The 15,549-nt window shown below is 40.2% G+C and overlaps 1 protein-coding gene across 7 annotated transcripts in view; it reads left to right on the top strand.

Annotated features, from left to right (window-relative positions):
- KCNC2 (potassium voltage-gated channel subfamily C member 2) overlaps positions 1-11,238 on the top strand; it is a 103,220-nt gene extending 91,982 nt beyond the window's left edge. For 2 of the 7 annotated variants that reach the window (XM_049792034.1, XM_049792032.1), the window contains exons 3-5: positions 728-1,658; positions 4,076-4,243; positions 8,130-10,095. In XM_049792034.1, coding sequence (XP_049647991.1) covers positions 728-1,658; positions 4,076-4,243; positions 8,130-8,266 — 1,236 coding nt within the window. In that variant the 3' untranslated portion in view covers positions 8,267-10,095. The other 5 variants (XM_049792036.1, XM_049792035.1, XM_049792039.1 and 2 more) reach the window with 5 other exon arrangements.
- The last annotated feature ends 4,311 nt before the right edge of the window (positions 11,239-15,549 follow it).

Below are 15,549 nucleotides of genomic sequence, written 5' to 3'. Positions count from 1 at the left end.
TTCCCTATTTGTTCGGATTGTCCCGAGTCTGCAATTTTGATAGGAGGATTGTGGATCCTAGGACACCGGCAAAGCTCAGCCCCTGCGGTGAGAGAGGTTCTGCTAGGTTTACTCTTAGTCCTGCCTCAGAGTATGAGTGATGGATGACTGCAAACATAACAGGCTGTACAACCAACTCTACCTGTAAAACGGACGGCATTTTCTATCAGTAAATATCCCGTGTTTGTGAATCATTGAAAATCCAAAGGAAACCCGGCGTTTGGATCTGTTCCTGGGACCTTCTGAGGTGCCCTTCAGGCCAGGTGGCAATTCCTGAACTGTAATCTCAAGACCATTAGGGTCAGCCCCGTTTTCCACAATGTGAGAGGTGGACAGCCTTAAATGTTGCTGTTGTTGGTGTGTATGGGGGCTGTTTGTAAGGTACCTTGACAACTGAATGGAATTCAGACGATTTGGCACAGATTAAAGAATTTGTTGCCACTTTCTGAATGAGTTGCAACCTGCCATGGTGTCCATCACTGAGACTTTTCCTCATCCCAGACTCCTGGCCTGTGCCTGAGAGCTGTCTGCTCCTCTCCTCTGGCCTAGATGCAAAGGTTTATGCATACAAATTTGTGAATCATTTGGGGATGATTCAGTAAAAGATTTATAATGATCAGTGACATTGTTAGTATTAATGTGAAGAGCTGTGTGGTTCTGATGTCTCTTTTCCCTCTTTTTGTTTCAGTTCATCGCCTTTGCCTCTTTATTCTTCATCCTAGTTTCAATCACAACCTTTTGCCTGGAAACACACGAGGCTTTCAATACTATTATAAACAAAACTGAGCAGGTCGTCAACGGGACAGAAGCTGTGTTACAGTATGAAATCGAGACAGATCCTGCCCTTACGTACGTGGAAGGAGTCTGTGTGGTATGGTTTACATTTGAATTTTTAGTACGCGTTGTTTTTTCCCCCAACAAACTTGAATTCATCAAAAACCTCTTGAATATCATTGACTTTGTGGCCATCCTGCCCTTTTACCTAGAAGTGGGCCTGAGCGGGCTCTCCTCCAAAGCTGCTAAGGACGTGCTTGGTTTCCTCAGGGTGGTGAGGTTCGTGAGGATCCTGCGAATCTTCAAGCTCACCCGGCACTTCGTGGGCCTCAGGGTGCTGGGCCACACTCTGCGAGCCAGCACCAATGAATTTTTGCTGCTGATAATCTTCCTGGCACTCGGTGTTTTGATATTTGCCACCATGATCTACTACGCAGAGCGGGTGGGAGCCCAGCCTAATGACCCGTCAGCGAGTGAGCACACACAGTTCAAAAATATCCCTATCGGCTTCTGGTGGGCTGTAGTCACCATGACCACCCTGGGGTACGGGGACATGTATCCACGGACTTGGTCAGGCATGCTGGTGGGAGCCCTGTGCGCGCTGGCAGGGGTGCTCACCATAGCCATGCCGGTGCCTGTGATCGTTAACAATTTTGGGATGTACTACTCCCTGGCCATGGCGAAGCAGAAACTGCCGAGGAAGCGGAAGAAGCACATCCCTCCTGCTCCTCAAGCCAGCTCGCCCACCTTCTGCAAGACAGACTTGAACATGGCCTGCAATAGCACGCAGGGTGACATCTGCCTGGGCAAGGACAACCAGCTGATGGAGCACAACAGATCATCAGGTAGGACCCCACTGGAAATGCATGTCCTCTGAAAACACTTTATAGACCAGTATGTTCGGCAGGGGTCAGAAAGCAGCCAGCCTTTCTGCCAGGAGAAGACATAGCTCCCACCCTTCTCCCCTCCAGTGTTTGCGTGTGTCAGTCTCATAGAGGACAAAATAGGTATAGCGATGTTCCCAAACCTCTATGTAGCTGGTCTATACAGTTTTGCTTGCTCTGTTGAGAATGCTTTCCTGCTGATGATATCAACCTTTTCTTTTGCCTGTTGTTTGTTGCGTTGTATGGATGTTTCCTGTTTTTCTGCATGACTGTGACTATTTGAGCAGCCACCGTGTCCCACCCTGTTGGACTCCATGGTGTTTTGCCTCAGTGTCTGTCTCTCGTGTCAGCTTTGCCTGTGCCACATCGTGGCCTGTTAAGCAAGATCCTACAAAGAAGCAGTCATTTAAAAGGAGCAGGTGCTTTACATCAAAAGCCCAGCACTCAAAGGAAATAAGAAGAAATTATCTTTCTAGCTTTCTTTCCATTTGGCATTCTGCTTCCCTAGCTAGAAGAACCTCCTTTGTCTGTGTTAGATGAGACATTGCATGATATTTACTTTTAATTGAATGATAATAGCATAGCTGATGTAAAGTTTGTCAAGCAAAATGAAAGTGACAGCCCCTAGCAACATCATCGTTATTGGTGTTGATTTTTGTGATTTATATGACCTTATTTGTTAGAGTTCCAAATGATGGATGAGGACTATTTTGTGCTAATCGCTGTGAAAATGCATATCAAATGACAGCCTCTGCCCCTCCAAGCCACTGCCCCATATTCCGTATCTCTTCAAATTAAAGACTAAATTTTATCTCTCAGTATAATTAAAATTTTTAGCGGCAAGGATTTTTTTTTGTTTGTTTCCTGAATGTATTTATTCTTATAGCCAAGCACAATCTGATTACAAAGCTCACATACCAGTCATTAGACTCCAGTTGAAAAGCTGCTAAAGAATAATAAGAGCAAAGCCACCCATGACTGGTGTCGTTCAGTAATTGAAATTTATTTTTTTTAAAAAGAAGAGTCTGGAAAATCGGTCTCTGAACAGTATCTGTCTTTGGTCTGTTGCTCTGTTACTGAATAGCATTTATGTTCAAAGAAGCTCAGTTTCAGTCTCCGAGTGTACGCAGACAAAGTTAACACAGCTTTTTGAACATCCTAAATATATTTAAGAGGATGGAAACCCTTGAAGGGACTCACACTGAGGGTGGAATATAGTTAGTTTTACAGTGCTTTGACTGATACCTACTTTCAGACAACAACTTTAAAGTGTTAATGATAACAGCTTTTTCATGCCATCAGGTCCTACTAAAGGTATTCCGGAATGCAGGAGGCTCAGTGTGATCAGAGAAAAGAGACACTCTTCTGTGTCTGCAGCTTTATTTACAAGGTGTTATAATCCTTGAAGTTAGAGACAAAGCAGATGATAGGCAAAAAGAAGCCATTTTGAAGTGTTAACTTTCTCTTCAGTAGTGCCACCGCTCATATTGTGCACTGTAGCTTTATTTCTGGTAGAGAATGCCGTTAGAGTCACTAGGAAATCTGTGCAAAGCTTCAAGGCTGAATAGAGCCCTTTGCGTTACCAGTTCAGAAAAAACACATGCTCAGGTTTAAATGCAAAGGCAAAGCTGAAGTCAGTAACATGCCATTACCTGTTATGTGCTGTACTGAGCAGAGATTTTTTTCTTGAAGTGTGGCTTGAATCTGAAATGGTAGATAATTTTAAAAGAGAGTCGTTTGGGAGTGCCAAATCAGGAGAGGTAAGAGTTTCGCTGTTTGATAAAATAAACTACAGAGACCAAAGACAGCATTTCATGTTGGGTACTTATGATGACAAGCAGTGCAAGTATGATAAGTATAGAAATGAAAGCTAAGTGTGTTATTAAACAGGTTTCAGTGCCAAATGTTGAAAATTTAATCCTCCTGGGGGAGGGGTTGTCTTTAAAATATTCTAAGCAACATATTCTAAGCAAAAATGACTAACGTGACCTCTTGTTTAGCAAAAAGGATGGCCAAAATAATAAATACTTGTTAGAAATATCCAAGGCTTCCTGTACTCCGAAAAGTTATGGTCCATAATAGGCAACTAACTGAGTCTTGATTTGATTATTTCTTACTTCATGTTAGTTTACTATAACTTTATATGAAATTTAAAGAAGAACAAGAAAGTCAAAAGATCATTTGTCCTTGAATAAAAAAATATACTTTTTGCCATTTTGTACTGATTAATGGTGAATTGCAATCTTGTTCTCTTCTAATGATTTACCTTATAACGATTTTTTGAGTGATGGGAATATCCGGCATTCAGCATAAGCTCTTTGTGATGTCTCATTTCCTCATTCATTATTGTCTGTAAATGGGCATGGTGCTTTAACCAGTGTTATCAGGTGAAGACAGTGCAGGAAGTGAGCAGCCACTCTCACCTGGTGAAAGGCTCCCTCCCATCAGACGCTCTAGTACAAGAGACAAAAACAGAAGAGGGGGAACATGTTTCCTACTGACCACAGGTGATTACACGTGTGCTACTGATGGAGGGATCAGGAAAGGTATGGACTTCTTTCATTAGATCATAAAAGGTTACTTAGCAATGTGCTTGTGAAAAGCAATCGTAGAGTAAAATGATGTGCACAATGCTCTCAGAGGAAAGACTGTACTCACAATGTATCTTTTCCTTTACTCCTAGTCATTCTTTTCCTGCTTTCTTTTTAGAAACACTCATCTCCTTTAGTCTTCACAAAATGTGCTTGATGTTGGACCCACATATCACTTGTGTCTTCATTTGTCTGTTATCTTTAATGGAAAAGCCTGCAATTCAGACCTCATTCAACCACTCATCACTCAATACCATTTGTCATTCTAAAAGACAAATTAATTATTGAATAACTTTGGTCTGCACTTAATAACTTAGTAAAAATTACAGCTGAATAAATTACACTTAAAAGGTTGAGATGTCAGAAGTGAGCAACGTTTTTGTTCTGAACACAACAGAGCATATCGTATGAGATGCTGTTTAGATTTCTTTCAAAGAAAAGGTTGAGTTTATAATGCCACAAAATGTTTCCTCTTTGTAATACACCACTGATGCTAAAAGGTGACCGTCTACCCCAACAAGAATTCAACTACAATAAACAATGTTTGATCTTGCAAGGTGTTAAAAATGCCTTTCCAGTTATTCAGCCTCTTCAAACCTGATTACTCGCTGCTCAGTAGGATTGGGTTCGCCAGGCGGAGTTTGCAAAACCTTCTGTCATTTTATGTATCACCCATACGACTGACGGCGTGGTTACCCCATCAGGCCACCGCTGGCTGTGGCTGCAAACCTAACCTCAGGGCATAGCCCCCAAATCAGCAACGCCAGCGGTCATCTTGCCATATCCTTAGATAAGAATTGCTTTGGTTTCTTGGCAGATTGTATCATTCCAACAGGTTTCACGTTCCTGAGTGCTGATGTGCAGTTGTTCACCTCAGAGTTCATCTGCAGTAGCCACGTGGCACTGGACAAACGTTTTGGCTGAGCTTTTTCTGTCCTTTTTTTTTTTTTTAGCTTGCTTTGTGTACAGCAAACATAGCTGTCCAAGCCAGCCGTAGACCCTAAAGGAATTCTCTTGAGTTATTCTACAAATGCTCTTTTTACATTTCAAAAGCATAAGCTCAGTAGGTTAAACCTGTGAAGACAGATACGCAACCAGAGTTTGATGTGTACGGTATTTGTAAAGAGTATGATTGTCCCTATGTTCCTGTGTTTTGCATATTCCTATACATAATGTTTAGATTAAATGGGACTTTGATTGCAAACATGTGTTTGCACAGATTTAGGACACTTTCCACCCAGCATATATCTCACACTGTCTTCTCAACAACTAGGATTATTTAAAATATCTCTAATGCTAAGAGCCCAGTCTTTGAGGAAGTCAGGAACACCTGAATAAAGCAGATTGCCATGGCATCTTGCAAGATAAGGTTCTTGACTTCCTTTAGGAAAATTAGTATAAACATTTGAGTGCTGTTCACTTGGCAGTAACCATAATTAGAAAGGTCAGAAATAATAAAAGATGTTATACATCAGCTACTAAAGACATATTCATATAACAATAAAACATATTTTATACTAGGACCACATGAATATTTTCATTTCAAAATCTAGATTCAAGAGAAAACTGTGTCATAGTTTTTACTAGAAAAATGATGCTTGAGTTCAGAACTGACAGTTTCTCGATGCTGTTTGACTGATTCTGATGATAACCATATTCTAGGCTGAAATGTTTTAGCCGCTGGCTTCCAAGTTTATTTTATACAAAGTAGGGAAGTTAACTCATAAACATCTCCAAGTAGCATCCAAATGGTTTTGAATACTTGAATTTAATTCACACATCAAGTCTACTACTTTTTCATTTTATTTTTCCCTTTCATTCTTTTGGTACATCCTTCTTGTTTGGTTGTTTTTTTCCGTAGTTGGTTCCTGGTTGTGTTCAAGGATCATTTATTCTGAGCTTTTTTACATTAGCACCTTATCTCCGTCTCTAAGAAGATACTGATTCAGAGCTGAACCAAACCCCACTGAAATACCTGGAAAGTACTGATTTTGGATCATGCCCCTGTCTCTATTCATCCTGTGTATCTGGTTTTCATTTTTTAGGAGTTTCTGTTTTCTTTATCATCTTTACCATCTTCCTCTATCAGTTCTTTGCTTTTATCATTAGAAAAGTAGCAGGAAAAATATTTTTAAAAAATACTTTCCTAGTTTCTGTGTAAAAAAGCTACCTGATTCTTTTGATTTTTTGGTAAGCTTTATGTTTACAGGGGAGGTTAAATATATACACTAGCATTGTGCTTCCCCTCAATTCCCCTTTCAAACATGATTCTTTCTAATCTGTGTAAATACGGATAGAAACTCAGAAACTGGAGGCTGGTTTTGAAATGTATCGGAAGTCTGTGAAGCATCACAGTCTAGCCTGCCCTTGCAATCTGGAGATAACATTGCACAATGTTTTAGCAGTCATGAGGTTCTACATTGCTTTAAGTCTAGTTTTATAGTATGCAGTTCTCGGTAGGTAAGAAATACGTTAATTGTCATTAGGGGAGAACCTAAGACACGATTTTTCCTGAAGATGCTAACAACTGTCTGTTAACTGTCTGTTATCTGGAGATCTGGAATTTGAGCCAGTACCCACTTCAATAAGAAAAAAAATGTCCGGTGATGTCCCACGTGATGTTTAGCTGTTTCTATGGGAAAAGTCTCGGTATTTCACTGTAAGCAGTTTATACCTGAATGTCTTAATCTGACAAATGCTTAGACGCATACTTGTCTTCAAGGAAATAGGTCGTGCTGTTGAAATCAGTGCGACTTCCCATGCTTGCAGTGAAGCATATATCCATGTACTTGAGGAGTGGGGTCCTGTCCGGCTTCATCTTTGTTGTATTTCCTTCCCGATATCTCTCTCCAGACTGATGAGCTGTTCCTTTTCTTCATAAGTGGGTTTATTCAGGTGCTGTTGAAAATACTTGATTATGAAGATAGTGATGCAGTGAATAGCAAAGCTTTTCTGTCATTGGACAGCATAGCCTCTACAAGGTGAAAACAATCTATATGTAGCAAAAAGTAGGTAGCTAGAGCTCACAGTGTATGTGAAGAGAAATGTCTGGAAGTGCAATGTTCCCTCCAAATTGTGAAGCGTTATGTGGTTGCCTCATTTAATGATTACTTATTTACTACTTGCTTATGTGGTTTAATACCATTTATTTAATTTGAGTCAGCTGGAGAAGGAGCACAAATATGGTGTTTTAAATTTGCCAATCAGGAGGCATTTGCAAATATGTCAAACTCTACTATCTTATTATACTTCAATATTAGACACAAAGTCTTAGGGTTATTATTTCTGTAGATGAAGCTTCTTTCCCATAGTATCATTCAATCCTCTGCAGAAGTGATTTACACATACTGTATGCACTTTATCTGTTTTTTTTTTGTTGTTGTTTTATTTACTTTTAAAGAAAAATCATCCTTTATCAGGAACTGGGTTTAGAAGAGATTATATAATTCTAACAGTTTTTATAGTCTGTCTTAATGGGGTTTTGATTATGCTTAGCCAGATAGCTCACCCAGTAACCCTGCTGGGATCCTTTATCTTGCCCTCTCTGCAACCCTGCTGAAGCCAACAGAGCGGCACTGAGTGCAAGATGGGCTGTGGAAGAGCAGGTCAGACCTCTTGTGTGATGGTCTGTTTAATTTTCTGGGAAAGAATAACTGCATTAATCTGTAAATAATTTTATTTATTAATATCATTTGGTAGTGACGTGTCTCGGCATTGAGTTCTTTTGCAGGCAGATTCCCTCTGAGCCCCAGATAGCTCCTTGGATGACATTACATTGTATTGTTTGTTTGTCTATCTTTCGGCTGAATTCAACTGATGTCTGTGCATTTTCTCATACAAGGCTATGAAAAATCTCGAAGCTTAAACAACATAGCTGGCTTGACAGGCAATGCTCTGCGACTGTCTCCAGTAACATCACCCTACAGCTCACCCTGTCCTCTAAGGCGCTCTCGGTCTCCCATCCCTTCCATCTTGTAAACCAGATGGCATCAATCGGCTACATAGTATTAATTCAAATACTGTTTACCACATATTGGAAATAAATGTAGCATTAACCATAGGCTCCACAAATATAACTCCTGCATGATGTAACTGTCAGTAGTAAGAAATGCCACTTGGGTAGCTGAAGATTTTTATCTTGGCTCTTAAAGATTACCGAAGGTAGCACTTCTCCTTTTATCTACTATATTGTCCTACTTTCCTGTGGCAATAAAAGGACAGTTAGTGGATGCCGTTGGCCAGTCTATTCAATAAATAAGCATATTTTCAGGGAGATTTACTTAAAATAACGTGCTTCCAACTAATTATCAGTCACTCCATTGAACTTCCATTTCTTGTGACTCTAACCCATCCTGAAGATGTCTGGAATCGTGTCTTGGTTGCACACAATGTGACTTGGGTCTGCTCATTTGCATGGACCATCCTGTCTCCATCACCTGACAAGCAGTGTTGCCGATCGCGGAGACCACAGATGGCTCTCGATGTGTGTTCTCACATTGTACCATCCTGCTGAAATGAAAGCACTGATAAACTGGTCTGCATGTGGGATTGTTTTTCTTTGTTTAACCTTTTCCTTTATTTTCTTAACGATCTACTTGTTTATAAATGGCTTTATTTTGTGATTAACTTACTTGGGTACTGGATTGCTGTATCAGAGTTCTGAATGTCTCCGGTTGTTTGCACACAGATAACTGCAAAGAGGTTGTCATTACTGGTTACACGCAAGCAGAAGCCAGATCTCTTTCTTAATGGCTTGGGGAAGGCACAAAACATGCAAGAAAGGTAAACGCCATCCAGACTTGCAATTTTAAGCTAGCAAGTGCTGCTTGGTACTGTAGTCATTTCTCTACTCCAGGGTTCTTCAACATTTTCAGAGGCTGAGTACCAAGTAAAATTGAGAAGATTATTGGGGGCTTTTTGTACCACTGTAAGAGGGTAGCAGTTCTCACGTCGGGTTTTTGACCAGCCTTATACCTCTGGCTTATGAGCTTCAAAAATTTCTTCAGTCAATGTTTTTTGAGGTGCTTTGTCCTATATGTTGTTTGTCTGTCTGTTTTGCAACCTGTCTACTGTATTCTCCATCTGTCTCCATAAAGCACAGAGATACTGTTAAAAGGCCCCCCTCTTTTAAGGTTAACTAAGGACATTTTTCTCCTTTTCTCTTTTTTTCATATGGACTATACTTATGTGTATAGATACAAATATATATATTTTTCAAGTGCAAGTTAGTATCGTCTAGACTAACTCATGTGAGCACTCTGAAGATTTTTCGAGTGGGATTTAGTAGCGGCATTAAAGTACTGACTGATTGCCTATTGCATCAATCTTCCTCCTAGCAACCAGCATTCATTACAGTTTTGAAACTGTATCTCCTCTAGTGGCTTTTTCATTCAATATTAACCTCTGTTTATGCAACAGGACAAATGCAGTGGCAGATTTGATGTTCTGGGCTGGTGAGGAAAAATTACCCTAAACCACAGAGTTTTAGAACTACATGGGGAAGACCATAACAACCCAAATCTTAAGAGATCCTTGAGATTGTTGAATAATCCCTGATTGTCATGTTTTATTTTTTGTTAGGAAAAGAAATATAACTTATTGTTGACCATGTAACATGTTCTTCTGTATATAGCCTAGCCCAATAGCATGATCTGCATGTCAGAATTCTTGTACAATAATGTATTTATCAGAGTATACATTTCTGATATTTAGAGATGTACATTGATTTAGTTTTGGTAAAATATTGTCAATAGAGAGATAATTGCAAACAGCTTTTAGCAAAGGAATTAATATTATATCTGGTGCTGCTGTTATATTAACTACAGTGTTGTACAGAATTTATCATGGATTTTTGACTGCTGAAAAAGGGACAATGGAATTTAGCCATACCAAGGACTGTACTGGAAAGAGACTGCTGCTGCTGAATGGGCCCTGATAAACAACTCGCGCCTTGAGGAGGTCACTGCGACTTTACGTGCAAAGTAGACCTTGTTAAAGAAGATTAAAGACTGCTCATAATTACTGCTGCCAGAGGAAGGGGTGACTAGTCACTGTTGATGAGTCAGCTGTAAATAAAACGCGTGTGCATGGAATATCAGTTTTTATCTATATCAAGGAAAGCTGAATTCAAGTCATCATTGCTAAGGCTCCATGCAAAGACCCACACCCCTGTGTGTATTCTTCCTGGTTCCTGCAGTAAGTTGTGCTGTGGATCATACAAAGACACCCACTTAATAATGATAGTGACGTAAACTACATCTGTCTTGACTTCTGTCGTAATAACGGTATATTTTGCAAAGGTCACAAATATGAACAGAGTAGGTTTGCATAAGTCCTTGCTTTCTCAATTTGCCATGACTTATATTTGTATGAATTCTAGTGTACATGCCAAGTCTTAAGTTTACTTTTCACTTTGATAACAGAAATGTGACTGCAGACAAATATCACCGACTTTGTTCACAGCACACAGTCTTCTTTCATTGTTACCTCAAACTATAAGTATTATGAGAAATAAAATTCTGGCAGCAAGACTATTTTGTTTTTTTTTTTTTTTTTTTTAATTCAAAGTGTTGCAAACCCAACATCAATAAGTATAAAAGATGTAATAAAATTATATCCTACAAATGTATATTTTACATAAAAGATATATTCTTTGATCAGTTACTTTCTGTGATTTTTGTGGTAAATGGATCTAGTCTATTCTATGTTTATGAGGAATTGTAGTGCTACGATGTGGTAATTATGTTCTCTCCAACCTATTCAGTGGGAAATTCTCCAGAATCTGTTTTGTCACCCTGGTGTCCCAATTGTAGGGACCTGTCCCAGTTGTGAAACTCTGTATCGTGGAACTTCTGTGAACATGTCAAGGTGCATGCACAATCCTGGTGGAAACCAGTGGAAATGTAATACCTGAATTGGAGAATAAAAGGCAAAAGACCTGGGGAGGAACTTGGAACATATCTTCTGGAGTGGCTCATGAGCTTTCTTTAGCTGTATCGGTCCCATGCCTGCCACTGGCCGTCCCAATTCTCCAACCAGTTTCCTGGGGTACGTGAGGAGCTAATTCAAAAACTAGCACGAGCTGGCTTTGAAAACAATTTAAAATCTTCCTTCTTGTTAATGACCCCACGCCTCATGCGGAAATTGTAATTGGGCTAGATGTTATCATGCTCAAGGCAGTTTTATTGCATCACGGTGTGAAGTCAACCTAAAAAGGAGGTGATAAATGGTTGCTTAAAACTCCTAACTTTTGGAAAAGGTGCTGGAATGTAAGAAAAATTCCAGAAAACAGGATCAAGAGGTGCTCAGGTTTTGGAAGATGTGTTATAGTGACATACCACGAAAGCTCAATGTGCTGAATTTGCCCAAAGTTTAACAGCTGTCTGCGCTGTGACCTGTGAGCGTTACCCACACGAAGAAGCGGCATGGTGGTTAGCCAGGACAAGGCTCACAGCCAGCTCCAGTCACGCAGGTCTGATGTCTGTCCCCAGGCACCTGGAGAGAGGTGTCTGGCTTTCCTCAGTGCTACACGGGGGTGGTGAGGACCCCACGGGGGGTGCAGACAGGGTGGTGCATTGCGTTGGGCAAGACTATAGAAAACACTGAGGGCCAGAGGGTGCCTGATGTCTTCTACTGTCTCTGGATGGTGAGGAGCTTGAGGCTGGATGGACCTCCACCGACACAGGACCTTGACTCCAGAATATCCTCACTGCAGTTGCTTAGTTTTCCCCTAGAGAACCAAGCCCATATTTGAATGCTTTCTTTTAAAAAACACCTGGAGGACAAGCTGATGGTGAGTCCGTTGACTGATCGTGCATCTTGGGACTACAACCCAAATTTAACTGTTCTAAGAGGAAGCGTTGGCTTCACCACCAGCCTTCAAAGACTAGCAACCTCCTGTTCTTCCCCTGCTTCTGGGCCCAAGAAGGGGTGAAAGTGCATTTTCAAGGGAGGTAGGCCACCAACATTTAACTTTCTCAAATTGAGGAAGGCTTTGAACCTAGACGTCACTCTTCAGGGTTATGCAGTTCTTATGTGGTCAGATACTACGTGAAGGACAGGCAACACATTTACATTTGCTTTGTCTTTTGGCATCCTTCAAAAATAAGTAGGTGCGATGATCTTTTGCAAAGAAGGTCCTCACAGTGCCATGTGCTTCCACAGAGTGGATCTATTTGAGCCCCCAGAGGCAAAACTGCACCCGGAGGAAGGAGTTTTGGGTCAAGTAGGATGATGCTGTGCGAGTGTGGGTAACCTGGGGATCAAATACTCACCAAGGGGTGGTTGTGGGCATTTCTGGCCTGCTTTAAAAGTCCAAAAACTTATTTAATCCTTGTATAAGTAAGACTTGAGTGTTAGAAGTCAAAACTAGATAGAGTTAAACAAGCAATACATTTAGAAGCAATGCATCCATTAAGACAACTTACCAAAGCCTGTTGCTTGTTCACCTTTTAAAGTCGTAAAGTCAACATGTCAAAAATGAGCATCTTTCTGAAAGGTAAACTAGTGCAACAGCAGGTTTGGTGCAGAGATCAAAACCTGTGACGTATTGTGGAGATGAGCAGATTATGGGACCTTTGGACTTTGAACGTGGTTATTGTTCTTATGGGGCCTCATTCACCACTGAGAAAATGTTGCTGTTCCAGCAAATTTTGAGACCCTGTATTACAAGAGTTATAGATGTGTACTGTAAACTGGTGCCAGAGTTGCTAAGAAGCATGCAGCTAATGATAATTAGCGTAATGCTGTGTGTCAGGGGGCTTTTTCATGTCTGTTGTAAAAGTTCTCTTGCAAAAGGTCTGGATTAAATTAAAACTGTTAGAAGGAAATTTAAGGAAGCCTCTTTTCAGATGGGTTACTGAAAACTAGAGGGGGAAGGCACCAATCTGACATGAGCAAACTTACCAGCTTATTTAATGTGAGGCTATGAATTTTAAAAGTCGTGAATGAATTAACTATATGAAAGAAGAGGGCATTTTATCACCAGAATAAATCATGCAGAAGTCAGATAAAGGAAATTGGAATGGAAAACTGCTACTAGAAAGAGAAAATGAATATATTAATATGCTGTATTACAAGCAGTGGCTCGAACGATTCCATAATAGACCCTTTGAATACTAACTGAGTGAGAAGAAATTACAAAAAAGTGCAAAGGTTTCTACCCGGTTAAAGTTATCAGAAATATTAATATTTTTATAATACATTATTTTCCCCTTTGAAATACTTGTTATTTATTTAATTTCTAAAGAGGCAAGTTATTTAAAAAAATGGTGGTTTTTAAAGCCGAGAGTTGGCTCATGAGCAAATACTGAGACGTTAGTGTTGGGTACCTCACTGGTGTGCCGTTACCAACATTTCCCTCCTACCGACCTGAATATCCCTGGGACATTTTGAAACCTCAGAGGTGTCTGATTCCTGGCCCCAGCGATGGGGCTCTGCCACATACCGCCTCTGAGGGAACACGGGGCTGCACCCCAGCTAGAAGTGCGAGCTCTCCATCTCCACGGCACAACCTGCGAAGAACCCTGAGCCATGGTCTATGTGTGGCGTCTCGTTGCCTTCTGGTAAAATACGCGTGCTTCCCCCACCCCCTGCAACCTCCTCCCCAAAACCCAGCCTTCTGTCGCTTGCATTTTGTTATCATTAGCATGTTGATGAACAGCTGACAGATTTCGGATTCATACTTTCACAACTTCACGTTCACAGATGGTAATATTCTAGCATATTTAAAAAAAAAAGAAATTGGAGGTGGACACTTTTTGAAAATTTGGCACCAAAATGTTATGCATTTCGTTTAACATCTCCTCTATGATTTGCAGGTGGAAGACTGGAGATCAGCTTAAAACCAGGGCCACAGCTAGGCTATACTGAAACTTTCAGGATGTGTTCATTTTATATTCTGCATCTGGTTAGAGTATCGCTGCATTTTACTATCACGTGAAGCTCTCAGTTTTCTCCCCAAATGGGATTTGGAGCTAAGATACTAGGGCAAGTTTGAGAGTACAATTTTAAGTTAAATGTTTTCTCTATAGAATGGTTGTGACTCCTATAGGACTGTAAACATGAATTGTAATATGAAGAAAAAGATATTTCTTGGGAAATACTGAGGCTGTAAAAGGTGGCTGTAATTCATCTTTGTTTTGCAGAATGGTACAGGCACCCTTTCTTTAAAACACGGAAAGCAGGCGATTTTGTGTTGGCCTCCTCTGAGCAGCATTAGACCTGCATAAGATCATGAACTACCAAAAGAAGAGTGTGGAAGTTGTTTCCCTTGACCTTATTTCCAAAAGCAGCAAGATCAGGCTTATTTAAGAAGCTTGGCCTTTGCAGTGAAACAATGAAAAACTCCATCAATCTGAAGAACAGTAAACCGTAGCCACATTATCCTATTATGCTGATGCTAAATATAGAATGGATTTTCACTTTCTTACAGGGATTTCCTTGCTTTGTGACTAAATGCAGCACCAGGGTTTTATGAAAATCTTATTTTCTTCATGCCTATGAACGTTATTGGTACCATGCGGTGTTTGGCACTGAAAGTCTTAAAACAATGCCATTGTTTAGTAGTACTTTTTGCATTTTGCTGGCATGAAAAATCAGATTTCTTCTGAACTGGAACACTGGAAAGGGGGGGTAGAGGGAGCACTGAAGGACATGGTTTTCTTGAACTGTTTTGGAATCTGCGGCATGTAACGGCGACCACACGGAAATAAAAGTACACAGCTTTCCCTATGTCAGTGTCTTGACATTGACTGTACCTTTTCCAATTCTGAAACTCCTCTTCTTAGTTTTGGTTGGAAAACATGGCAACAAAATTTATTTAGTTACTGCTGTTTATAGCCTCTACTTAACCCTTGATAAGTTTGCTTTAAATCTGTGAATAATGGAGCAATTATAGAGCTTAACAGCACTAGGACTGAGCTCAGAGAAGAACTTATGCACAAACATAATAGGTCCATCTGTAATTATTGAACAATGTTCTCAGTACAGGACATAACCTGAACAAGTTCCCGGCACGAAATGGCCTCCCTGAAATGAATGGCAAAACTGTCCTTGGCTTACTTAAGCAAGACTAGGTCTTGGGAAGAGACTGGTTCATGTCATGGACATTTCCAGGACATTTATCACCAACATCTTAGTATTCAAACATATTTCAGCTGAAATAACAATGATAACAATGACAATGATGACAATAATAATGATGATGATGATGATGATAATAATGATATTAATAATAATAATGTGATTTATTGTGGTGGTCA

Source organism: Accipiter gentilis, chromosome 34 (genome assembly GCF_929443795.1).
Source record: "Accipiter gentilis chromosome 34, bAccGen1.1, whole genome shotgun sequence".
Lineage (NCBI taxonomy): Eukaryota > Metazoa > Chordata > Aves > Accipitriformes > Accipitridae > Astur > Astur gentilis.
The sequence above is the reverse complement of the archived record's forward strand: the minus strand, read 5'-3'. Positions and strand labels throughout refer to the sequence as shown.